Source organism: Equus asinus, chromosome X, assembly GCF_041296235.1.
Source record: "Equus asinus isolate D_3611 breed Donkey chromosome X, EquAss-T2T_v2, whole genome shotgun sequence".
Taxonomy (NCBI): Eukaryota; Metazoa; Chordata; class Mammalia; order Perissodactyla; family Equidae; genus Equus; species Equus asinus.
In genome coordinates, this window is record NC_091820.1 from 14,575,373 (window position 1) to 14,603,034 (window position 27,662).

The 27,662-nt window shown below is 39.0% G+C and overlaps 1 protein-coding gene across 6 annotated transcripts in view; it reads left to right on the top strand.

Annotated features, from left to right (window-relative positions):
* Nucleotides 1–27,662, top strand: part of PPEF1 (protein phosphatase with EF-hand domain 1) — a 130,431-nt gene that overhangs the window by 94,224 nt on the left and 8,545 nt on the right. For all 6 annotated transcript variants that reach the window (XM_070502428.1, XM_044763751.2, XM_044763755.2 and 3 more), the window contains 3 exons: nucleotides 17,361–17,546; nucleotides 18,942–19,084; nucleotides 26,044–26,150. In XM_070502428.1, the coding sequence (XP_070358529.1) occupies nucleotides 17,361–17,546; nucleotides 18,942–19,084; nucleotides 26,044–26,150 (436 nt within the window). The remainder of the gene's footprint in view (nucleotides 1–17,360; nucleotides 17,547–18,941; nucleotides 19,085–26,043; nucleotides 26,151–27,662) is intronic.

Here is a 27,662-nt window from a genome sequence, read left to right on the forward strand (position 1 = left end):
GGTATATACCTAGGAGCGGCATTGCTGGGTCATAAGATAATTCTAAGTTTATTTAACATTTTGAGAGACTTCCAAATTGTTTTCCCAAGTGACTGTGATGCGGGGTCGGTGAGCCGAGGAGTTGAAAGAAAGATTTCTTAGACTCTCAAGATCTGGCAGTAGTGCTGTTTTATTTAGAGAATAGTGTGGAATAGCATGGGGACAGGACCCATGGGCAGTCAGAGCTTCTGCTGCCGCCGCTTCTGCTGCCCCCGCTGGCATGGGGACAGGACCCATGGGCAGGCAGAGCTGGTGTGTGGGGACAAGACCCACAGGCAGTCAGAGCTCCTGCTGCTGCCCCCGCTGGCATGGGGACAGGACCCATGGGCAGGCAGAGCTGGTGTGTGGGGACAAGACCCACGGGCAGTCAGAGCTCCTGCTGCTGCCGCATGGGGACAGGACCCATGGGCAGTCAGAGCTGGTGCGTGGGGACAGGACCCACGGGCAGTCAGAGCTCCTGCTGCTGCCGCATGGGGACAGGACCCATGGGCAGTCAGAGCTGGTGCGTGGGGACAGGACCCACGGGCAGTCAGAGCTCCTGCTGCTGCCGCATGGGGACGGGACCCATGGGCAGTCAGAGTTGGTGCGTGGGGACAGGACCCACGGGCAGTCAGAGCTCCTGCTGCTGCCCCGAGTTGAGGGTTAGGGCTAATTTTATAAGGCATGGGTACGTGACTTATTTTTACTGGAAAAAAAGAAAAGATGATGTAAAAAGTCATTAAATGATTTCAGTGCAGATGGGGTCTGGTTATTGTGCGGTCATATAACTTTAGATACAAATCTGGCCATATAGATCGGCATGTAGGTGAGGATGCCCTGGGCTTCGCTCCCTGGGGCGGTCCTAATTCATACCATAAAAAAAGTCCACTGGGTCGTATAGTTTGGCATGTAGGCCAGGTCACCTTGGGCTTCTCTAGCTGGGGCAGCCTTAATCCACATCATAAACCCCCCCTGAACCCATTTGACCCCGAAATCTTTTGGGGATATGGACGACGGTCAGTCTTCTGTAACTACTTCCGGCTGTACAAGGTCGTAGAGCTGTCCCTAAATGGGGCCATAAGTATAGGTAGGAAGTTCAGTGGACTGGAAGGCTGCACCCGTGGAGTCCAAGGCTGACAAGGCATCCAGAGCCTCTGGGGACAAGAGAATCAGTTGATGAGAGGTGGTCCAGGAGGTGAAACTTTGTTGACATGTGGAAGACAAACAACGAAACAGACAACAAATTATAATAAGAAATATAAGCAGTATGATTAACCCAATGAATAAGGTTTTGATAGCAGTCCAGAAACCTGGTCCTGACCAGGAGTTCAACCAGTCATTTAGAGATAGGGGAGGGTCAGACATGTACTTAATTTGGTGGCTCATATCAGATAGGAAGCCGGAGATATTTTGATGGTAGTCAGGAATATAGACACAACATTCAGTTTTTATAATGGCACAGGTGCCCCCCTGTGCTGCTGTCAAGACATCCAGTGCCATTCGGTTTTGGAGGACTGCCTTACGCATTTGGGACACTTCTAAATCAAGCAGCAAAAGGCTATGTTGTGTATCATTTTAATGCTTTCATAGTAAATTTGTTTAGAGCTTCCATGGGCCAGATGACACTTTCGATTCCTAACTGGGGAAGGAAAATTGAGGCAACGTGGTCATACCAGTGAAAGACAGAGCAGGTCCAGCGCTGTTGCAGGTTGGGTAGGTTAGCAGGAGGAGATATAGTAAATGTAGTTCTACCTTGCATCCCGATGAAACCTAGGGTGCATCGTCCAATCCATCCAGGTGGCAGCCAAGGCCATAAGTTGGAGCCACATAGCCACTGAGTGCCATTAGGGGCTAACCAACGTGTGCTGGGCCGTCTATCCCAGTCAGTCTCAAACCAATCAGCATTTTTTAAGGTTATGATATGAGAACACATATGACAGGGAATTTTCCCATAGGTCGGGTGCTATTAGGCCATGTATCACAGGTGTGATTGGTTTGTTCCCAACATAGAGTGGACTTTTACTGAGTTGATCACTAGCAGGAGTGAGCCAAATATATTCATCCCAAATTTGATATAGTCCATCCTGTGTGTATCAATAAGTTGGGGACTTTACCTTTGGAACTTGTTGTTTATGATCCACCTGTGACAAGGCAAATCTACTTAGTATTTGGGCAGTAGTGTTGAAGGAAAAGGTTTGCTTGTGGCCTGGGAACTCCCAGGTATCAGAGATGGATGGCCACAAGGAAACATTATGATTAGTAACAGATGAATCTTGCAGAAGAGAAGAGCTAGAATCTAATATCCATGAATGTGTACTATACCTTCTACTGAAACATAATTTTTTCTCTCTAAAATCACCCTCATTTTTATAAAAGATAGCCAAATTAAGATTAACTGATCTGCCAATTATTTACATAAGTGCAGCAAGAATACCAATTGATTATACAGGCTTTTTTAAATCTGCTTTGCTGGAATTTTTTTTTATGAGGAATCTCAGATTGAACTGTAAAGGCCTCTTGAGGCCAGAAAAGCCAAGCCAAGGACTTGCCATCAGATTTTGCCTGCAGTACCTCCAGATTTGGGTGGACTCCTCTCTTCTCGAGGTCCCCCAAAACATTTTGAGGTTCCTTGCACCTGCCAGACAAGCAAGCTTCCTTACTTACCGGGTAAGATTGCCAGAATCTCTGTAAACAAGGTACCAGGCCCATGTTTCCAAGTGGCTGTATTCCAGAAAGTCCAATCTTTGTTCCTGAAAAGCTGTCTTGTCATATCTGAGCCTGTATGTTTCAAATATGACATTCCAGTCAAAGCCTTGGTAATATAACCAATGTGTCCTGTTATAAGGAGAATAGATTCTTATTGAACTTATGCAAATAACTATATTGCCACGAAATAACCATACTCACTCACAAAGAGTTGCCAAATTCTGGAGGGATCAGGTTGGGAGAAAAAGACAAATGTTTCAGTTTTGCTCATAAAGATGTATTTCACTAAATTGCTGTAAGTCATAGTTAGCATAAGAGAAAAGAGAGAAAGATTTCCTTAAATATGAGAAAACAAAACAAAACATCAAAACTCAGCAATATTTCAAACAGAAGTCATAAAAAATTATAATCATTCTCATCAGTTCACACAGTCCTGTATAATCAGTTCTTGAGCTTAATCTTCTGTTAGCAGATCTATGAGCTTAGTTTCTGTTAGAATTCTGTAATTTCTTACCCAGTTCAGTTTTACAATCTGAAAGTTTATCAGAAACCTGCAGTTTAGAACCCTTGTGTCAGAATCCTTTCCAGGAATTTCTCTGGAGATGAAACATATTTGCAAAAGCAAAAAGCATCACAGTAAAACAGCAACTATCTGCAAATGGACAAAAGACTCAAAAGGGCAATTGACAAAGAAACTTGGCTATTTCTGTGACATATAACACTTTAAGATAATAACTGGAATTATGACTGATAACCAGAACAGATTAGAATTTTAGGAATGCTATATAATGTTAAGACATGTATATTAATAATATTCACCCATGTAATACCACATAAGAAAGTTTATCATCGCTTATTTGACAATGCTTCCCATGTAATTTAATAAACCAAATAAATCTAATTAATTTAGTATTTTCCTCCTTATAGGAAGAGAGCAAATTTCTTTGAGAAGTCTCAGGGGCCCTCTGAAAATCCTCAGAGAAATTCTTCTTCCATCTACCATGTCAAAAGAAAGCCTTCATTCAGGACTTGAATATTTTTGAGGGAGAAGCTTGTCAAAAATATCAAAAGTTTTTAAAATGCTTGTTCAAATAGGAAACAACGCTCACTGCTAAACAATGCTCAGGCATCCATTCAAAGTGACAACAGAGACAGTCAAGAGCAAACAACACCATCAAAAAAAAAATTTTAGAAGAGACCTCTTTCTTTCTGAATATAGGAAATTATTTTAACAAAGCATAGATTTTCTGTCTTTTAGGTAGAGTTAGAGCAGGCCAAAAGTTCAAGAAAATTATGCGTTGAGAGAAAACCAAATTTTAATTTCTGTACCAGCTTATTTTTAACATTAAAACTCATTCACTTAATTGGATTTACTCTAATCTTAGTCTACTTGACCAGGCATAAAACTCCTTTCAGAATTTCTCCTTCACAAACCTTCTACAACTTTCTTTTTGCCTTCAGAATTTGTCCCAAAGTCTGTGTTTTTTCCTTTCTAGTACTTTAGGACAAACTTATCTTTCTTAACCCATCAAACAAAAATACTTCCATTCTTTATACCCTCTTTACTGAAAACATACATTTTAACTTTCCTTAGATACAGAGCTGTTTTCCTTATTAATTTCCAGTAGCTTTAATTATATAGGTTAATAAGAACTTTTAACCCTTAACAGACCATAGTAAACACTAAAAAGGTAAGCAATTATGAATTGTCTTTTATACCAGCATTCTAAACACTTCATAATTTCTAGAAACACGCTGCTTTACAATAACAGACCCAAAGACTTTTAGCCTCTCTGCAATAAGAAGCCAAAAGTAGATAACTTAGATAAGTTTAGCTGTAATGCTTGTGTGCTATCCAATCCAAAAATGACCCAGATGCTCAGATTTTTATCATTTAACTTAACTTGGCAAAACTCAAGATTGTTATCAAAACAATTTGGAAGCTGTTTTTTTTTTTTTTTCAAGTATACAGACCATAAAACAGTTATTGTACCCACAAAAACTTCATGAGACATTAGACAAAACTGGTCATCATTTAAAGCTATTATTTTGCTGACGAATTTAACAGACAATGTGAACTTATTTGACTAGTAAACCCAGGCTGCATGCCTGCATCATATGCAAATACTGACAACTCTGACAAGGAGACTATTTTCAATCAAACCAACAAACTTAAACAAGCTTTCATTTACCAAAGGTTAATTCACATCAAGTTAACTTGAAAGACATTGGATTAATTTCTACTACATTTAGAATTTATGTAAGAGCTTACTTTAAGCCAATTAAACCGAGCTCTTAATTTTGGCCATACCATCCGGAGGTAAAAATGTCACACATATAACATACATAAGACATACGTACACAGAGACTGCACAGCTATTGTTTTTTTTACCAATATTTGTGGAGGAGACACTCAAGATGCTAGATTTTTGGCAAGGGCACGCTTATGGCTGTTTTTCCTCTCCCCTCCTCTTTCTTTCTTTCTTTCTTTTTTTTTCTTCAGTCTTAGGAATTAGTGATGGGCTAGATAGTAGTTCCTGGAGAGGGGAGATGATAATTCTTTTCGAGATAAAGGCACTGGGTGGAATCTGAACTGCCTCTAGAGCAGTATTTCCAGTCTTGCAAGGATTTTCTAAGGACAGTTGCTCTTGATTTCTCAGAAACTGGATTGTAACTCAAATTACACTCCAGGTTGATCTACCTGTCCAACTGCATCACAAAGGCACAGAGAAACCCCTCAAATTTTCTCCCAGATGGAGTTAGAACGCATCCACAGGGTGGGCCTCTGGGGATGCTTAGGAGCCTTCCCCGTGGCGGTAAAGCCAGTGTCTGACTGACAGCAGCTGGAGAAAGGGTGCAGAGGCCGATTGCGGATGTGCAGAGGCCAATTGCGGGTGTTGACATAGTTATAAGATTTAGTCAAGTCCCGCTCAGCCTGGGCACTTTGTCTCTGAGCCAGCAAAGTTGAGGTAGGGAAGCAGGAGGCAAAGGCCTGGAACTGGCTGGAGGCTGGGGCTCCCAGAGCCAGGTTTGAGAGTTAAATCCCTGGCAAAAGGCTTATTTTTCCAATTTTACAGAAGGTCAAGGTTCTGCTCAGGTCTAGCCTGAACTTAACCTCGACTTGGTGACAACAGAAGAGATGATGAGCAAAACAGACAAAGAAAGGAAAAGAAGAGATCAGACCTCACCCTTATGGCCTCTTCCAGAGGGTTATCAAGATAAGAGTCACACAACAGTTCCCGTGCTGGGGCACACTACGCTAGCACGACAGTTCACAGAATAAATCACAGGTCTCCTACCCTCATAACCGACTCAGTAGGTGACTAAAATACTCAATGAGTCAACTGTCAAGAGAGGGCACCCCCACTTAGGGTTGCTGGGGTGATCAGGCCCAGAAACCCAAAGTTGGGGCTCCCAGGGGTGGAGCCTTTTACTCTTTAAAGATTTCTTTGTTTCCCAGTCACAAAGCTCAAAAGGAGATGAAAATCGCCATTGTAACTCCAAGAGAGACAAAAGAAACGGGTCCATTACCATGAAAAATCCCCCCTGAACCTAGGGCAGCGTCCTACCCATTGTTCCTACTGTGGGGTTCCTATAGCAAGGGGTGATGGGGGCGTCCCCTGGCATTGCATCCCTTGTATACCTTCCCTGTTATGCCTGGCAGTAACAGGTGCCTGGTGCCTATTCTGCCTGACAGCATAGGCCTGGTGAATGGTCCCCGAGAGAAAAGGAGAAAGAAAAGGAGCCATTACCTTGAAAATCCCCCCATTGGGGTTCCCGTAGCAAGGGATGATGGGGGCATCCCTTGAACATCTTCCCTATTCTGCCTGGCAGGAATAGGTGCCTGGTGAATGGTCCCAGAGGAAGGGAGCCATTACCTTGAAAATCCCCCCAATGGAGTTCCTGTAGCAAGGGATGATGGGGGCATCCCTTGAACATCTTCCCTATTCTGCCTGACAGTAATAGGTGCCTGGTGAATGGTCCCAGAGAGAAAAGGAGAAAGAAAAGGAGCCATTACCTTGAAAATCCCCCCATTGGGGTTCCTGTAGCAAGGGATGATGGGGGCATCCCTTGAACATCTTCCCTATTCTGCCCTGGCAGGAATAGGTGCCTGGTGAATGGTCCCAGAGGAAGGGAGCCATTACCTTGAAAATCCCCCCAATGGAGTTCCTGTAGCAAGGGATGATGGGGGCATCCCTTGAACATCTTCCCTATTCTGCCTGACAGTAATAGGTGCCTGGTGAATGGTCCCAGAGAGAAAAGGAGAAAGAAAAGGAGCCATTACCTTGAAAATCCCCCCATTGGGGTTCCTGTAGCAAGGGATGATGGGGGCATCCCTTGAACATCTTCCCTATTCTGCCTGGCAGGAATAGGTGCCTGGTGAATGGTCCCAGAGAAAGGGAGCCATTACCTTGAAAATCCCCCCAATGGAGTTCCTGTAGCAAGGGATGATGGGGGCATCCCTTGAACATCTTCCCTATTCTGCCTGACAGTAATAGGTGCCTGGCGTATGGTCCCCAGGATAAAAGGACAAAGACAGTGAGAAAGAGAAAGACAGTGAGGAATTTTCCGCCAGTCTGGGGGACATTCTACCCAATTGCATCCTGGAGCCATTCTCCCAAGAAGGGGTTCCCATACTCCACCAAAGGTTAGAGTTTGGTACTTCCCTTGAACTGGAGTCCCGAGTGGGACTTTCCTCGCAGTTCAGAGCGTGGTCAGGTGCCAGAGGGAGGGATCCCAATCCAGCCTTAGGAAAAGAAACCTTCCACGGGAGTCTTGGAGATTGGCGGCCGTCCTAATGACTTAAGTGGCCGACCCGCGCCCACGTAAAATTTGTCTATTAGAGATAGAGTCAGGAAGGAATGGATTAATTCATTCTCCGTCACCCTGAGGCTTAAGGTACTGATTCTCTTCAAGCTGAATGCCACAATTTGCCCCATAGAGTAGCCATGGGCAGCAAACGTGGATTCATACAGCCATCCAAGAAAGTTCCCGATGGAGCAGTGAATCTAGATCCATCCTTGAAAAAGAGCAGGAAGGAATGGATTAATTCATTCTCCATCACCCTGAGGCTTAAGGTACTGAATCTCTTCAAGCTGAATGCCACAATTTGCCCCATAGAGTAGCCATGGGCAGCAAACGTGGATTCATACAGCTGTCCGAGAAAGTTCCCGATGGAGCAGTGAATCTAGATCCATCCTTGAAAAAGAGAAAGGCACAAGGAAGAAAAGGGCACTTACCAGAACTCGAGCTCACAAGCCGATGAAGCAATTCCCCGTACGGGCCACCATAAATGATGCGGGGTCGGTGAGCCGAGGAGTTGAAAGAAAGATTTCTTAGACTCTCAAGATCTGGCAGTAGTGCTGTTTTATTTAGAGAATAGTGTGGAATAGCATGGGGACAGGACCCATGGGCAGTCAGAGCTTCTGCTGCCGCCGCTTCTGCTGCCCCCGCTGGCATGGGGACAGGACCCATGGGCAGGCAGAGCTGGTGTGTGGGGACAAGACCCACAGGCAGTCAGAGCTCCTGCTGCTGCCCCCGCTGGCATGGGGACAGGACCCATGGGCAGGCAGAGCTGGTGTGTGGGGACAAGACCCACGGGCAGTCAGAGCTCCTGCTGCTGCCACATGGGGACAGGACCCATGGGCAGTCAGAGCTGGTGCGTGGGGACAGGACCCACGGGCAGTCAGAGCTCCTGCTGCTGCCTCATGGGGACGGGACCCATGGGCAGTCAGAGCTGGTACGTGGGGACAGGACCCACGGGCAGTCAGAGCTTCTGCTGCTGCCCCGAGTTGAGGGTTAGGGCTAATTTTATAAGGCATGGGTACGTGACTTATTTTTACTGGAAAAAAAGAAAAGATGATGTAAAAAGTCATTAAATGATTTCAGTGCAGATGGGGTCTGGTTATTGTGCGGTCATATAACTTTAGATACAAATCTGGCCATATAGATCGGCATGTAGGTGAGGATGCCCTGGGCTTCGCTCCCTGGGGCGGTCCTAATTCATACCATAAAAAAAGTCCACTGGGTCGTATAGTTTGGCATGTAGGCCAGGTCACCTTGGGCTTCTCTAGCTGGGGCAGCCTTAATCCACATCAACTGCACTATTTTACATTGCAATCACCAATGAATGAAAGTTCCAATTTCTCTGCATCCTAACAATTGTTGTCTATCCTTTTGATTATGACCATTCTAGTGGGTGTGAGATGTAATCTCATCGTGATTTTGGCATTTCTCTGATGATTAATGATGCTGAGCATCTTTTCATGTGCTTATTGGCCATTTATATATCTTCTTTGGAGAAACGTCTATTCAGATCCTTTACCCATTTTGAAAATTATTTATTTTTGTTATTGCATTATAAGAGTTCTTTATATATTCTGGATATAAATCCCTTATCCCTTATATTATTTGCAAATATTCTCTCCATTCTGTGAGCTATCTTTTCGCCTTCTTGATGGTATTATGTGCAGCACAGAAGTTTTTAATTTTGATGAAATCCACGTATCTATTTTTTCTTTTTTCTTACACTTTTGGTGTATCTAAGAAGCCATTGCCTAACCCAAAGTCATGAAGATTTATTCCTATGTTTTCTTCTAAGAGAGTCATAGTTTTATCTTTTACATTTAGGTGTCTGATTAATTTTGAGTTAATTTTTCTGTACAGTGTGAGGTAGGTGTCCAAATTCATTCTGTTGCATGTGGATATCCAGTTATCCCAGCACCATTTGTTAAAAAGACTATTTTCATTGAATTTTCTTGGCACTCTTATCAAAAATCAATTGACTATAAATATGAAAGTTTATTTCTAGACTCCTAATTCTATTCCATGATCTATATGTCTATCCTTACATCAGTACTATACAGTTTTGATTACTGTAGCTTTGTAGAAAGTTTTGAAACTGAGAAATGTGAGTTTTCCACCTTTGTTCTTCTTTTTCTGGGTTGTTTTGACTATTCTGGGTCCCTTGAATTTCCATATGAATTTTAGGATCTGTTTGTCAATTTCTATCAAAAAACGGTTAGGATTTTGGTAGAGATTGCCTTGAGTCTGTGGATAAATTTGGGTACAATTGCAATCTTAACAATATTATATCTTCAGTTCCATGAACATGAATTTATTTAGATCTTTAATTTCAACAGTGTTTTATAATCACATACACTGAGGTGCTTGTTTTGTTAAAGTTATTCCTAATTTATTCCTAAGTATTTTTGGTGCTATTGTAACTAGAATTGTTTTCTTAATTACATTTTGGATTGTTCATTGCCAGTGTATAGATATACAATTGACTTTTGTATATTGATCTTGTGTTGTGAACCTTGATCAACTTGTTTATTCATTCTGATGGTTTTTAGTTGATTCCTTTGGGACTTTCTATATACAAGAGTGTGTTATCTGTGGATAGAAATAATTTTGCTTCCTCCTTTCCAATCTGGCTGCCTTTTATTTCTTTTTCTTGCTTAATTGCCCTGTCTAGAACCTCCAGTACAGTGTTGAATAGAAGTGGTAAGAATAGACGTCCTTGTCTTATTCCTGATATTAGAGAGAAGCATTCAGTCTTTCACCATTAAGTATATTAGCTTTGTGTTTGTATGTTAATTGTCCTCCATCATATTGAGGAAGTACTCTTCTGTGCCTACTTTGTTGAGTGTTTTTATCACAAAAGGGAGTTGGATTTTGTCAAATGCTTTTTCTGCATCTATTAAGATGATCATGTGGTGTTTGTCCTTTATTCTATTAGTATGGTGTATTACATTGATTAATTTTAGATGTTAAGCCAACCTTACATTCCTGGGATAAATCTCACTTGGTCATGGTGTGTAATCCATTTTGTATGTTGCTGGCTTCAGTTTGCTAACATTTTTTTGAGGATTTTTACACCTACATTCATAGAGGATATTGTTTTATAGTTTTCTTTTCTTATGATGTCTTTGTATTAGTATAAATTTGGCCTCATAGAATGGATTGGGAAGTGTTATCTCCTCTTCTATTTTTGGAGGAGTTTGTGAAGGAGTGATATTAATTCTTCCTAAAATGTTTGGTAGAATTCACCAGTGAAACCATCTGAGCCTAGGCTTTTCTTTGCAGGAGTTTTAAAATTACTAATTCAATCTTGTTTCTTGCTATAGTTCTATTCTGATTTTCTATTTCTTCTTGAGTAGTTTATATCTTGGTAGTCTTGATAGTTTGTATCTTGAAATTTGTCCTTCATCTAATTTATCTAATTTGTTGGCCTAGAGTTGTTTGTAGTATTACATAAATATGTATGTTATATAATATATATATTATATATATTTAAATTTCTGTAAAGTCAGTAGTCATGTCTCCTCTTTCATTCCTGATTTTAGTAACTTGAGTCTCCCTCTTTTTTTCTTGGTCAGTCTCACTAATGTTTGTCAATGTTATTGATCTTTTCAAAGGACCAACTTTTGGTTTTATTGGCTTTTCTCTAGTTTTCTATTCTCTCTTTCATTTATTTCTGCTCTAATCTTTATTATTTCCTTCCTTATGCTTACTTTAGATTAATTTGCTCTTCTTTTTCTAGTTTCCTAAGGTGAAAGTCAATGTCATTGATTTGAGATTTTTTCCTTTCTTAATGAAGCTGTAAAATTTCCTGTAAGTACTGCTTTAGCTCCATCCCATAAGTTTTGCTATGTTGTGTTTTCATTTTCATTCATCTCAGAGAACTTTCTAATTTCCCTTGTGATTTCTTCTTTAACCCATATGTTATTTAGGAGTGTGTTGTTTAATTTCTGCATATTTGTGAATTTCCCATGTTTCCTTCTCTTATTGATTTCTACTTGAATTCAGTTGTGGTTGGAGAACATACTTTGCATGATTTAAATCCTTTTAAAACTTATTGAGGCTTTTTTTATGGCCTAGCATATGGTCTGTCTTGGAGAATGTGCCTCATGCTCTTGAGAAGAAAATGTATTCTGTTCTTGTTGAGCAGAGTGTTTTATATATATCTGTCTTTGAACATATTTATAATAGTAGCTTTGAAATCTTTGACTGCTAAGTCAACATCTAATCCCCTCAAAGGCAGTTTCTATTGCCTGCTTGTTTTTCCCTGTGTATTTTTTTCTTTGCATGTCTTGTAATTTTTTTGTTGAAAACTGGACATTTTAGGTAATACATCATAATAACTCTAGATAGTTATTCCCACAGTCCTCTGGGGCTAGTTGTTGTTATTTGCTTTTTTGCTCATTTATTTGTTTAGTGGCTTGTGTGGACTAGTTCAGTGAAGTCTATTCCCTCTCAGTGTGTAGCCCCTGATGTCACTCCTCACAGGGTGTTGCCTTGGGCATGCACTCAGTTTCCCTGACTACTGGGGATGGTTGTAGTTTTGGCTAGGTTCTTTTTGTCTCTTTCCCTGATTTTCCCTTTAAGCTTTGGCCCATCTGCCTCTCTTTGTATCAGATCCAGCTATTAGCCTTCACTAACTGCCAGCTGATTGCACTATTGTTTTTAGCAATGCCTTGGGATTCACAAATAGCTCTACAGTCTGATCCAATTAAAGTTGAACTTTTTTGCACGGCAGGGTGTTAACAATCTTTGAGGCTTATTCTGGCCCAAGAGGGCTCTTCTCATCTGTCTCTTTCCCTGATTCTGTCTTTTAAACTTCTAGCTGGTCTACTGTTGCTACTACTGTCATGGAACTACCAGACTTCTAATTGCTTACCCCCAAGAAGCCTCTATTTCTTGATTCTGTACCCTTATACCTTGATTGCGGACAATGTTGCCCAAATTTGATTTCTGCTGTAGATATAATCTAATCAATGAGGAGAAAGAGGTGGGGGATAGAGAGTGAGGGGAGGGGGTAGTAAGAGAGAAATAGAATTCATTACTGGATTCTGCATCCAAAGTATTTAAAAATCAAGTAAGTATAAGAGGTATCCTATAGCAAGTAGGAAAAGATGCCTCCTTAAATTTTGACATCCAAATTCCGAAGACCGAAAATTAGAACAAGCACTTCTAGGATTGTGGTGAATAAAAAGGATGATGCGAAAGATATTGGAGTTGCACAAAAAGGAAATTGTGGCCTCTAGAAGCTTAGATGAGTTAGAATTATAGAGAGATGGAACCTTAAGAAGTGGGAAGGAGGGGACTGGGGGTCATTATTCTGTAATAGAACCTCCACCTGCCCCAACAATATAGATGAGGCATCTTACAGACTCCATGTACATGACTAGAGCTGACGCAGGGTAAGATTGACCAGAATATCATTCCCAATGTTTTAATAATTTCAGTTGTGCCCTTAATTTTCTTTCCTCAGTTCCTGGTATATAGTGGATATGCATAGTTTAGTTAGCTAGAGTTGAAATTTCCAGATAAAAACACATTTCATGACTACTTTATTTCTTAATACCTATAAGCTATGTTATAATAAAGATCATAGGCTCTTTATTTGTCCCATGCTCATGGAAGTGCATTCTTGGCAGAGTGCTATAATTTAATTCTATCTTATGTTCACTGAAGTGTGGGAGATATATGTACTCATAGCTAAGTCACTGTTTAGAGACAAGTGTGATACTCTTCCTTTAGGACAGACTTGCAACAAGAAGGAGGCCAGAGAGGTTTAAAAAATAATTTTAATTATTTATATCCCAAGTGACTCCCTTGTCTTCATTCATTCATTTAACAAGTATTTATTGAGCACCTACTATATGTCAGGCACTTTTCTAGACTTTTGAGAATGTCAATGACCAAAGTTCTATTACCTCATGGAGCTTACATTCTAATGGGAGGAGTTAAATAATAACATAATAATAAGCAAGTAAATGATATAATATGTTAAGTGAGAAATTCTATGGAAAGAATTAAAAACTAGAACAAGCTGAGGGGAAGCAGAAGAACTGGAGGTAGAGTGAAATTTTAAATAGGCTAGTCAGCCTCATTAAGAAGGCTTCCAGGAGTGAAACGGCTTGTTTGTAGTCACTTGGCTAGACACTAAATGATAGAGCAGGATTTTTTCCTAGCTCGCACTCTAATGCCCATGCTCTCTTTCTAAGGGAAAGGTCACTTAGGAGTAATAGGAGGTCTCAAGAAGGAAATGAACTACTCTAATCTCCCCTCATCCAATGAGGCAATGGGTAGACAAGGAGTAGGCATCTAAAGAAATCTAGGTACCTGGCTGGAAGGGTTGCGCTGAGCACAGCTTTTAAAATGGCATGTTCAAAAGCTGGAAGGAGGACACATAACTAAGGGAAAATACAAAAGGATAGTGAACCTATAGTATTAGTGTCTTAGAAGAAGAAAAGCATTTAGACACATTTTTCAGAGCTTTTAACTCTCTCCCAAAGTATACTTTTGGAAACTGGATTACTTAAAACTGCAGACAAGCACAGGGCACTTCTTGCAAGATTTATTTTGGATTTAGGGTGTTTAAAGGCTGAGATACAAATAGATTTTTGTTGACCAGGTCATATAAAAGCTGTCATTCAGTAAAACTTCCCATTTCTGGTTTGAAAAATTTGAGGAAAGAATATTGTGAATAATTATTCTTTCATGCACTTAACCACCCAAAAGGCCCGTGCATTTCAGAGGATGTTGTTGAGAGGAAGGACTGTCTCTGCTGAAGAGTTTGTTTCACCAACAAAAGCCCCTGCGTAGAGTTTTGTGTTTGTGAGCCTCGGAATTAAATCTATGTTGTGGCCACAGTCTGGGTAAACCTAGTCAAGTGAATGAATGCTAGACAGAGAAAAAGAAAGGCAGAACTCATGGAACGGATGATCCTGAAGAAGTTCATTTCTGTGAAACTGAAACCCCTTATGACTTTGAATCAAAGAAAACTGAGTGTTAGATATATCTTCCTCATCTCACTGAGGAGCAAACTAAGGCCTGAATAGGTTAAGTGCCTTGTCCAAGGTGACACAGGTGACACTTGAAGAGTTAACTCCTTGGTCAATGCTTATTCTAGTTCAACAAAGTCTCATCATATATACATTTAATTTATGTAAATTTTAACTATATGTGTATGGCAAAAGGAGAAAAAGTAAAATTTTATTTTCAGATAATGTATCATATTGTACATTATCACATATATAAAATATTCACACATCCACATTATTGTATAGGGTTGTAGATACAAAATCATGTATACTGTGCTTTAAGGGTAAGTTAAGAGGTTTTTTTCTAAGGGTAATTTTTGCTATAAATGACTTGCATCTCATGTAGGAATTTAAAACTTAATCCCCTCCTTATGAAACACAACTCCTTGAGTTCATGTTTCCTCCTTCATTATACTAAAGGTCAAATCATGTCCTCCAAACATGAATTCATGGTGTAAGAGCCAGATATGGCTCAGTTTAAAATGCAAGTGTTATTTTTGTCGCAGACACCAGCAAAGTAAATGGGTTCCATTTATTTGTAGGATAGGGTGGTGCCAATGTTGGAATTCAGTGGGAGAGAAAGGAGAAACCTGCTCTGAATTTTCTTTGGGTGGTTTTAATTCTTACTTCAATCAATCATCAAAAACTCTGAAAGTGTCTGGTATGTTCCTGGTGCCAAGTGTTCAGTTCTGACCAGCTGTTTATCTTTCCAGAGTAGCTTTCCTACCAGTTCTATTCTTCTCTCCACCTCACTGTCTTTCCCCTCACTTATTTCTGGCTCTCCTTCAATACCAAACCTGTAAATGGGTGTACAGTCAGGTTTAGTGGGACAGCCTTTTCTGGTCTTCTTCTTAAGACCTGATTTGGACCCATTAGAATAACTGCACAACTTAAAATGCATGCTTCTTCATGCCCTCAAAAGAAACATGGAAAATACGGACTCAGGATCATAGTTTTTCAGAATTTTGAGATGCTTCACAAGTCATCTAGCCTAAACCTCTGATTTTAAAGATCTAGAAAATGAGACTCAGAGAGTTTTCTCAAGGTTGCACAGCATTAGTGACGAAGCTAGTTTTTCTCACTACTGCTTAAGCTCCTATAGGAGACATTTAAAGAAAGAAACTGTTGACGAAAATAATCCGTAAAATTTGGAAGAGTTTATTCTGAGCTGAAATCTGAGGACCATGGCCCGGGGCTTTTCTTCCCGAAGGAAGAAAGGGCCCCGAAGAAGTGGGGTGCACAGAGTGGTTATATACCCCCAGAGAGGATGTTTCACATAGGATTGAAATGTCCCTTTTACAATAGTCGCGAGACTGCTCTATCAGCACAGCAATTGATGAAACAGCAGGTAGGTCTTCTGTCTCAGTGAACACAGCAGGGTGGCAGTCTGTTGTCTCGAACCGAGTGGTCACAGGTGAGCTGGGTGGTCAAAGGTGAGTGCAGCAATCAGTTCCTAGCCTAAGGAAAGATGCTTATCCCTAAGGAAATGCCAATGTGGGGGGAAGTTGCACCTGTATCTCAAGGGCCTTTTGTTCTTGCCATAGGAAATGTTTTAAAGCAGATATGCAATGCGTACTCAATGGCCACAGTCAGGCCCTTTTGGAAAAAACAGTCAGGCCAAATTAGGTTTACACCATGTCTTCCTCATATACTCCAATATCTCCTATTGCTTGCCATTTTTATTTGTCAAAACATATGTAGATCAGAGCCACAAAGAAGGAGCCCCCAATTTTCTATGAAAAATATTCGTAGAAACTTGAGTCTTCAGTGCTGGACATCGTGTAGCCTGTATTTGCCTTTTTCGGTCCCAAAAGGAAATGTTATGCTAATAAAGTACTTGTGGATTTAGGAGAAGACACTGTTCAAAGCAATCAGTGACTAAAGGTATTGCTGAAACTGAGGATGTATTTATCAAGGGGGCAAACAGTGAAGGCAATGCTTTAGGAGGTGTTCTTGGAAGAATAGCTGTCTGTATTTATAGTAGGAAAAAGCAAAGGCTTCTTCATGCCATGTGCTCAACAGGACAAAAACCAGTGCCAAAGGCACAGTTGAGAGACCTACTTTATTTCTTTGAACATATTAAGAACACCTAATGTGTATTCATTGTCGGGAGCTACTTTCTCCTTTGCACAGGACAGGGAAGATTTTAAAGAGAAAAGACCTTTGTAGATTCAGCAAACTGTGAAATAATTGTGATGGAATTTTTATTTTTATTTTACTTTATTTTTATTATTTTTTTTTTTGAGGAAGATTAGCCCTGAGCTAACTACTGCCAGTCCTCCTCTTTTTGCTGAGGAAGACTGGCCCTGAGCTAACATTCATGCCCATCTTCCTCTACTTTGTATGTGGGACGCCTACCACAGCATGGCTTGACAAGCGGTGCCACATCAGCACCCGGGATCCGAACCAGCTGCCGAACCACCCGATCCTGGGGCCGCCGAAGTGGAACGTGCACACTTAACCACAGCACCACCGGGCTGGCCCCTGTGATGGAATTTTTAAAGACCAAAAAAAAAAAAAAAGCCAAGGGCTGACTCTTTATGATTGCCAAGTATTGCTTCATTGGTTATTGTTATCGCTACATTGGTTATTGGGGATGAGCGGAAAGGGATTGTGGTGGCTATGGGCATTAAAATTATTCTGGAAAGGATTCATGGAGATGAGTATGAAACAATTTTGAAGGAGGAATGAGAAACAGTAAGACTTTGGGGTAACTTGGGTTAATCTTTCTGGCAAAGAAGTTAGAATCTGGAAAGATAGACTCTCACCTGTAAGCAGCAGCCTAATCTGGTTTGTTGTTCCAAGGTTATCGATATTCTGTGGAGTGATCCCAGAGGCAAAAGAGGCTGTTACCCAAACACAAGTCGAGGAGGGGGCTGCTATTTTGGACCAGATATTACCTCCAAGATTCTTAATAGATACCAGTTGAAGATGCTTGTTAGGTCTCATGAATGTAAGCCCGAAGGGTACGAAATCTGCCATGATGGGAAGGTAAGCTGACATTGTTGGTGACATCATCACAGATATCCTCCCCCCAAGCAGAGTCTTTTTTTATAGGATGTGTCTGACGTAGAGGCCCATGGGAAGATGTTTTCCCTAGTACCAAAACAAAAGGCCATACTCTGGTGGACAGAAATAGGAGACTGTAGGGTTCATATAGGTTGTTTGTAGAGACCTCACTGTCCCTCATACTGAGAGCTATTTGGTTTGTTTCTCTTATCTTCCCTAACCTCAGATGGAAATTCTGACACATGACACCAAGTACACTCATAGAAATGCTTTGTTCTTTACTAACCGCAAGGCAACTCTCTGGTACAGTCAGGTTAAGACTGTACTTACCCTCACAGAGGACGTGGAAGGCAGCAGGGAGACCGGTTTGCTCTCTCCCACCTTTTTGTGCTTTCCCTTTGCAGGGCAGAGCCACCAAACATACTTTCCTTCCATTCACTGAGTAGGTGATCTCTAGCAAGGCACTCGCTGAGGTCAGTTTAGCTGCAGCCGCTAAAATGGAGCGTGGTGTGCTCCTTCAGTGGTGTCTGATAAGGCTAAAAGAGGTGAGGACTGAGGAACTGGTTTCTTGTCCCACATTGTCCTCGGATGCCCCTCTTTCTAATAGTGAACAGCAATAAATAAAAAGGAATATCAAATTATGTGGCATTTCCTTTTATTTAAATACTTTCACTTTTCTTAACTCTGTTCATTTGAGGCTCATACTAACATTGTGAGATGGTTAAGGCAAGTGTTATTTAGGATTTCTTTGTAATAAGCAAATGGAGAGGAAATAGCAGTGGCTTGTCTGAAGTGACATGCTCATTAGGGCAGGACTGGTTTCCTGTCACAGACTAGTATTACCCTCCCATCCTCCACCAGGGCTCCAAGGCTGGTTCCTTCCCAGCAGAGTGGTTGTGTGTGATCCCTTATTCTAGCCACTCTCTCTCTGCCCTTAAGGCACTGGTTTTGTGTGAGGCCCTAAGCCCTCTAAATCAGTCCGTTCCAAGCAAAAAAAAATGTGATACTAGACAAGTTTTATTTGAATGTTCAAATATCACAAGGAAAGAAAATAAAGGCTTGCCCTCTTGGAAAATTAGAATTTGCAAAATTGAGCATTAAGGAGTATTCTAAGATATGGAACTAAAATTGTACACAGGATTGCAAGGCCATGAACTGCAAGGATGAGTGGCTAGAAGTTAATACTCCTGGGGACACTGATTTAAAAGCCTTGTTTCTCTCTAATGGAGTCACACGAAATCCCATCAGATTTAGATCATTTGTATGGATTTTGAACTTTGGTTTTTGCTTTTTAAGAATTGAGCTATTTCTGATTTTATTGAAGGACCTTTTGAGGACTAACTCTCTGTGAACCTGACCCTCTTTTTCTTTAATCAGGTTGTTACTGTATTTTCTGCTTCCAATTATTATGAAGAAGGCAGCAATCGAGGAGCTTACATCAGACTGGGCTCTGGTATGACCCCTCAATTTTTCCAGTACCAAGTAACTAGGGCAACGTGCTCAAGGCCTCTTTACCAAAGGTGTGTATACTCTAAGGAGAATTCTGAGTGCTGGTACTGGTGACCAAGTAGAACCAGTCCAGAGTGACTAAGAGCAGCCACGAGAATGGAGACAAGCACTTATTGGTTACTCATTGGTAGAAACAAAATGGAAATAGTTTCAGACACCAAGCAGTGAATGTGCTCATATTTGAAACCAAGAAGAGAAATTTTCTTTTTTTTTTTAAAGATTTAAAAAAAATTTTTTTTCTTTTTTTTTCCTCCCCAAAGCCCCCCGGGACATAGTTGTATATTTTTAGTTGTGGGTCCCTCTAGTTGTGGCATGTGGGATGCTACCTCAGCATAGCTTGATGAGCGGTGCCATGTCCGTGCCCAGGATCCAAACCCCAGGATCCGAACTGGTGAAACCCTGGGCGGCTGCAGTGGAGCTCGCGAACTTAACCACTCGGCCACGGGGCCGGCCCCGAGGAGCAATTTTCAATTCATCTATTTCTTTAGATGGATAAAGCATCTACAAACAGTCCTTAATTGAATGGAAAAAAAAGAAGGTCCCTGCACCCACCCAGTCCCATAACCTACAGTCTTCTCTGCTCCCAAACAGCTCAGTCTGCTCTTGCCTCTTCGTTTCTTCTCTACCCAGAAGTGGATATGACAAGAGTCGAGTGTGTCTCTCCATGTAATGGTGTTCTTAGCTTATCTTCCTTTTCTCCCTTTAACATAATATTTTTTAGATTTTTTCATTATAAAATGAATATGTTTATTCTTAACAAGTGAGACAAAACAAAGATGTACAAAGAAAATGTTAATGATTTTTTCTCCTCCTACCTCTCAATAATCCTTTTTGCAGAGGCAAGTGAAATGAATATCCTGGAGTGGACCCTCCCACCCTCTTCTCCTTGCTCCTACAGAAATAGACAAGCAATGATTCATCCATTGAATAAAAATTTTGAGCACCTACTGTGTATCAGATACTGTTCTAGGCACAGGTGATACAGCAATAAACAAAATAGACAAAAGTCCATTCCCTCATCAAATGCATATCCCAGTGGGAGAAGAAAGGCAGTAAATAACATACGTACATTTTTTTTTTTAAGGAAGACTGGCCCTTAGCTAACATCTGCTGCCAATCTTCCTCTTTTTTTGCGAGGAAGACTGGCCCTGAGCTAACATCTGTGCCCATCTTCCTCTACTTTATATGTGGGACGCCTACCACAGCATGGCTTGACAAACGGTGCTGTGTCCTCACCCGGGATCCGAACCGGCCAACCCCGGGCCGCCGAAGCGGAACGTGTGCACTTAACCACTGTGCCACCGGGCCAGGCCCTGTACATTTTTTTGACAAAGATAGAATCATACTGCACACTGTCTTGTGCAGCTGACTTTTTCCCCTAAAGATTATATTGTGAACATCACTCCAAATTAGTATATATGGACCTAACTCATTTTTTTAGCAGATGCATAATACTCTGTAGCATACATGTGCCATAACAATTATGGAGTGACTAATTCTTGTTCAACTGATGGCCATCCAGATTGGTTCCAGGATTTTGTACCTAAAAATAATGCTATAACAAACATACCTCTGTGTGTGTGTGTGTGTGTATACATACATACATATATCCATAAGTCTTAGTGCTTTTTTTACATAAGATTTCAGAATGTGGGATTTATGGATTTGTATGTTTAAAATTTTGCTAGATACTCCAAAAGAATTGTAACAATTAACAATCTGAAAAACAGCATACCAATATCTTTACATCCTCTTTAGTCTCAGATATTATTACCTTTCTTATTTCTTGCCAAGCTGCTGGATAAAAATGGTAAATCTCATAGTTTTAATTAGCATTTTTTAGACAGCTGAGTTTACCCATCTTATGTTTTGGGACACTGCATTTTCTCTTCTTTTTGTATTATTTTCTTCTATTTATATCATTCCCCCATTTTATATTGGTTTTTGTTGGTCATTTTCTGATCAATTTTTAGGAGTTCTTTGCATATGAGGAAATAAAGGATTTTTATGGACATGTCGCATATATTTTGTTGGTGTCTTGATTTTGCTTTAGTTCTATGAAATCACATTTATTTATCATTTCATTATGACTTTTGGATTTTCACCTTTGTTAGAAAAATATCTCTACAACAAATTTATATAAATATATATAAATTAATCTCGTTTATTTAATTTATAGCTTTGTGAGATATAATTTACATACCATAAAATTTATCAATTTAAAGTATACAATTCAATGATATTAGTGTATTTACAGAGTTGTGCAACCATGACCATAATCTAATTTTTGAACTTTGTCGCCATCTTCAAAAGGAAACTTATACTCAGCAGTCACTCAGGTAGTCACCTACCCCATCACAAGCTCCAGGCAACCACTAATCTATTTTCTGTCTCTATAGATTTGTCTATTCTGGACATTTCATGCAAATGGGATCACAGACTATGTGGTCTTTTGTGACTGGCTTCTTTCACTCAGCACAATGTTTTTGAGGTTCATTCATGTTGTAACATGTATTGGTACTTCATTCCTTTGTATGGCTGAATAATATGCCATTGTATGGACATAACCACATTTTCTTTGACCATTTATCAGCTAATGGAAATTTGAGTTTCCACTTTTTGGCTCTTATGAATAATGCTGTTTTGAACATGAGTGGACAAAGTTTTGTGCGTACATATGTTTTCATTTCTCTTGGGTATATACCTGAAAGTGCAATTGCTGGATTAAATGGTAACTCTATGTTTAACATTTTGAGGAACTTGTAAGCTTTTTTCCCAAGGGGCTGTGCAATTTTACATTCCCACCAGCAATATATGAGGATTCCAATTCCTCCATGTCCTTGCAACCCTTGTTATGATCTGTCCTTTTGATTATAGCCATCTTAGGGGATGTGAGATAGAATCTCATTGTGGTTTTGATTTGCATTTCCCTAATGGCTAGTAATATTGAGGATCTTTTCATGTTCTTATTGGACATTTGTATATCTTTGGAGAAATGTCTATTTCAGATCCATTTTCTATTTTAATTGTTATTACTCTTTTTATTATTGCATTGTAAGAGTTCTTTATATATCCTACATATGTGTCACTTATTAAATACATGCTTTGCAAATATACTCTCCCATTCTGTAGGATGTCTTTTCCCTTTCTTTCTTCTTTTTTTTTGGTGAGGAAGATTGTCGCTGAGCCAACATCCATGCCAATCTTCCTCTATTTTGTATATGGGATGCCACCACAGCATGGCTTGATGAGCGGTGTGTAGATCCATGCCTAGGATCCAAACCCATGAACCCCAGCCCACTGAAGTGGAGTGCATGAACTTAACCACTATGCCACTGGGCTGGCCCCTCTTTTCCCTTTTTTGATGGTATGATTTGTAGCACAAAAGTTTTTAATTTTGATGAAATTCAATATATCTGTTTTTTTCTTTTTTTTGCTTGTGCTTTTGGTGTTGTATCTAAGGAGACATTGCCTAACACAAAGTCATGAAGATTTATTCCTGTGTTTTCTTCTAAGAATTTTATAGGTTAAGCTCTTACATTTGGGTATCTGATCCATTTTGAGTTAATTTTTGTGTGTGATGTGAGGTAGGGGTCTGACTTTATTCTTTTACATGTGGATATCCAGTTGTCCCAGCACCATCAGTAGGAAAGACTATCCTTCCCCCATTTAATTGTCTTGGCACACTTGTCAAAAATCGATTGACCATAAAGGTACAGGTTTATTTCTGGACTGTAAATTGTATTGCATTGATCTATATGTCCTAATGCGAATAACACATTGTCTTGATTACTATAGCTTTGTAGTTAGTTTTGAAACTAGAAAATGTGAGTCAAACTTCGTTCTTTTTAAAGATAGTTTTGGTTATTCTGAGTCCCTGGCATTTCTGTATGAAATTTAGAATCAGCTTGTCAACTTCTGCAAAAATGCCATCTGGGATTTTGATAGGGATTATTTTGAATCTGTAGGTCAATTTGGTGGCTGTTGCCATCTTAACAATATTAGGTCTTCCAATCCATGAACATGGAATATTGTTCTCTTTATTTAGATCTTCTTTAATTTCCTTGAACAATGTTTTGTGTTTTCAGTGTACAAGTCTTGGACTTCTTTTGTTAAATTCACTTCTAAATATTTTGTTCTTTTTGGTGCTATAGTAAGTGGAATTGTTTTCTTAATTACAGTTTTGGATTTTTCCTTTCTAGTGTATAGAAATACAATTGATTTTTGTACATTATGCAATCTTGATGAACTTGTTTATTAGCTCTAATAGTTTTCAGTGAATTCCTTGGGATTTTCTATATACAAGATCATATTATCTGTGAATGGAGTAGTTTTACTTCTTCTTTTCCAATCTGGATGCTCTTTATTTTTTTTTCTTGCTTAATTGTCCTAGCTAGAACCTCTAGACCAATGTTGAAAAGAAGTGCTGAGAGCAAATATCTTTGCCTTATTCCTGATCTTGAGAAGGACACATTCAGTCTTTCACCATTAAGTATATTAGCTATGTGTTTTTGGTAGATGCTCTTTATCAGGTTGAGGAAGTTCCCTTCTATGCCTGGTTTGTTGAGTGTTTTTATCATGAAAGAATATTGGATTTTGTCAAATACTTTTTCTGCATCTATTGAGACAATCATCTGGTTTTTCTCTTTTATTTTATTAATATGGTGTATTACTTTGATTGATTTCAGATGTTAAGCAAACCTTATATTCCTGGGATAAATCCCACTTGTTCATGGTGTATAATCCTTTTTATGTGTTGCTGGATGCAGTTTGCTAGTATTTTGTTGAAGATTTTCCATCTATATTCATAAGAGATATTGGTCTGTAGTTTTCTTTTGATCTTTGTCTGGTTTTGGTATCAGGGTAATACTTTCTTCATATGATAAAATGGGTAGTATTCCCACCTTGTCTGTTTTTTGGAAGAGTTTGTTGCAAACGGTTGGTATTAATTCTTCTTTAAGTGTTTGGTAGAATTCACTAGTGAAGCCATCTGGCCCTGAGCTTTTCTTTGTGAGAAGTTGTTTGGTTACTTATTCAGTCTTTTAACTTGTTTTAGGTATGTTTAGTTTTTCTATTTCTTCTTAGTCAGTTTTGGTAGCTTATATCTTTATAGGAATTTATCTATTTCGTGTAGGTTATCTAATTTGTTGGTATACAGTTGTTCATAGTATTCCCTTATAATCTTTTTTATTTCTGTAAGGTCAGTTGTGATGACCTCTCTTTCATTCTTGATTTTAGAAATTTGAGCCTTCTTTCTTTTTTTCTTGGCCAGTCTAGCTAAAGGTTTGTCAATTTTATCAATCTTTTCAAAGAACCAGTTTTTGGTTTTGTTGATTTTCTCTATTGTTTTTCTATTCTCTATTTCATTTATTTCTCCTCTATTCTTTCCATCCTCTGCTTGCTTTGGGTTTAGTTTACTCTTTTTTTTCTAGTTTTTGAAGGTAAACATTATGTTATTGATTTGAGATCTTTCTTCTTTTTTAATATAGGCATTTATAGCTTTAATGTTTTCTCTAAGCACTGCTTTAGGTACATCTCATATGTTTTAGCATGTTGTATTTTAATTTTTATTCATCTTAAAGTATTTTCTAACTTCTTTTGTGATTTCTTCTTTGACTCATTGGTTAGTTAGGATTGTGTTGTTTAATTTCCTGATATTGTGATGTTCCCAAATTTCTTTCTGTTATTAATCTCCAATTTATTTCTTTTGTAGTCAGAAAAGATACTTTGTAAGATTTTAATTATTTTAAATCTATTTAGGTTTATATTATGGCCTAGCATAAGATCTGCTTTGGAGATTTTTCCATATGTGCTTTAGAAAAATGTATATTCTGCTGTTGTTGGGTAGAGTATTTTATACATATATATTAGATCTAGTTGCTTTATAGTGCTGTTCAAGTCTTTTATAGCCTTGTTAATTTTCTGCCTAGTTGTTCTATCTATTATTGAAAGTAGAGTATTGAAGTCCCCGACTATTATTGTTGAATTATCTATTTCTCCCTTCAATTCTTTCAGTTTTTACTTCATGTAGTTCTGGGTTCTCTTGTTAGGTTCATAGATGTTTACAATTGTTTTATCTTCTTGACTGATTGACTCTTTTATCGTTATAAAATATTCCTCTCTATGTCTAGTGACAGCTTTTGTCTTAAAGTCTATTCTACTAGTATGCCCACTCTAACTCTCTTATGGTTGCTGTTTGCATGGTATATCTTTTTTTATCCTTTCCCTTTCAAACTTTTTGTATCTTTGAAACTAAAGTGTGTCTCCTGTAGACAACATTTAGTTGGGTCTTGTTTTTTTAATCCAGTCTTGATTTTTTAATCCATTCACATATGATGTTATTATTGATATGGTTGGATTTACATCTGCCATTTTCCCTTTTTTGGGGGTATATGACTCGTGAGTACTTTGTTCCTCTGTTCCTCCTTTATTTTAAATTTATTTTTGTAAATGGTCTGATATAGGAGTTTAGCATTCAGACAGTTAGCCAGCTATACTAGCACCATTTAAAAAAATTGTCCTTTTCTACTGAATTGTAATACCTCCTTTGTCATATTTATTGTTCCCATATATAGTTCTCTATATTCATGAAATTTCTATTATGTTCTACTCATGTATCTGTCTTCTCTGTTTTGTTTCAGTAACTTTATGGTAAATTTCAATATCCTTTATAGCAAGTCCCTCTTTATTTTCCTTCTTCTTCAAAATTGTCTTGTATATTCTTGGACATTAATTGTTCATGTGAATCTTTGAAATAAGAAACACCATTGGTAATCCTTTTTAAAATTTCACATAATATGCACGCACATACAAACATATACACACATTCATCACCTAGTAACATGGTATGTGTGAAGCTAGACAATTCATTTAAAGTAGAAACTCTGGTAAGTGGTAAATAGCACATTAAAATGAAACAGAACAGGATGATTTATGTAACTTTAACTTAATAACTGTTTTGTTAACATAGGGTGAATATTATGGAAAGTAGTGCCATCAGGATATTAAAAGAGAGACTGATTTCACGAAAAACTGACCTCATTCGTGCTTTCCAACTTCAAGACCGCAATAAATCAGGTAATAAAATTATGTAATGCTTTCCATTTCTTAACATACCAGGTTACATACAGATCAGTTTTCATTTTCTTTGCTTCCTTAAAATTTCAGTTTTCTATTTTTACTAGCGAGGAATGATAGAGATAAAAATAAAATATAATCCATTATATGCTTAGAAAAAGGCATATTCCTCCTTTTCAGTAAGCTTCTTTTAACTTAAAAAAAACAACCCTGATTTAGATTTCTATTTTGGTAGTATGTCAGACTAGACACCCTGGAAGGCCCTCCTGTTAAGAAACAGCTAGATCCTAGAGGATACAGAATTTTAATGCATTTATCAGCCTTCACAGTAAGATAAATCTCTAAGCTGCATCTTCTCTCCCCATGAAAGGTTTTTTGAAACCACATGTGGGTGCATGGAGCAGAAAGCAAGCACAAAAGGCTGGATTTTCCTGGGGGCAAATGCTAATATCAGTGTAGCAATCAGTCCTGAGACTAAACCATAAGATAGCAGAAAGATGGATAACCTGAATTTGAGACTTCCACATTAAACCTGGACCCTCAAAGTGGCTAAAGTAGTCCTGTGTCTGTAGTGCCCTCTGACTCCTGGCAAGCAAATGCAAATTTATCTTCATGGGGAGCATCCCTAATTTTGGCCACTAGTATATCCAGAGATAAAGATCAACCATGAGCTCACAACCAAAGATCACTAAACAAACAAGGAGACAAGCTATCATGAGTAACAGCAGAAACAACAAACAACAGATTTAGTTCTCCAAAGTCATCAAATGTTGGAATTATCAAATACAAAATAAAAATTAGCTAAGAAATGTTTAAAGAAATAAAAGAATGCATTTGAAAATGATTTGAAGAAGAACCAAATAGATATAAAAATATACTAATATACTTGTTTAAAAAAAATAGGGGCCCCATGGTGGAGTGGTTAAGTTCACACACTCTGGTTCGGCAGCCTGGGGTTCTATGGTTCGTATCCTGGGTGTGGACTTACGCACTGCTCATCAAGCCATGCTGTGGTGGTATCCCACATGGAGGAACTAGAATGATCTACAACTAGGATATACAACTATGTACTGGGGCTTTGGGGAGGGTAAAAAGAGGAAGATTGGCAACAGATGTTAGCTCAGGGCCAATCTTCCCCACCAAAAGAAAAGCACATCTTAAAAAAATAAAAAGGAGTCCTGGAGAAGATCATTCATTTGCAGTCCTATTTGACAGGATGTCAAATCTATAAGCTTTTCCATGCCCTGAAATGCTGAAGTCAAAATGTTTGGTCTGATCAATTTTCGAGAATAAAAAAATTAAAAAAAAATAACGGGTGGCTTAAATAGAAAATTACACACTGCTTAAGAAAGAATTAGAAAGATTAAGAGTTATGAACAGTAAGATGAGGAGGTTTAACATACATCTAATCAGAGTCCCAGGAGGAGAGAATGTAAGAGAGGATATATTTGATGTGATAATGGTTGAAATTTCTCCAGAACTGATGAAAGACTCAAATTCACAGGTAAAGAG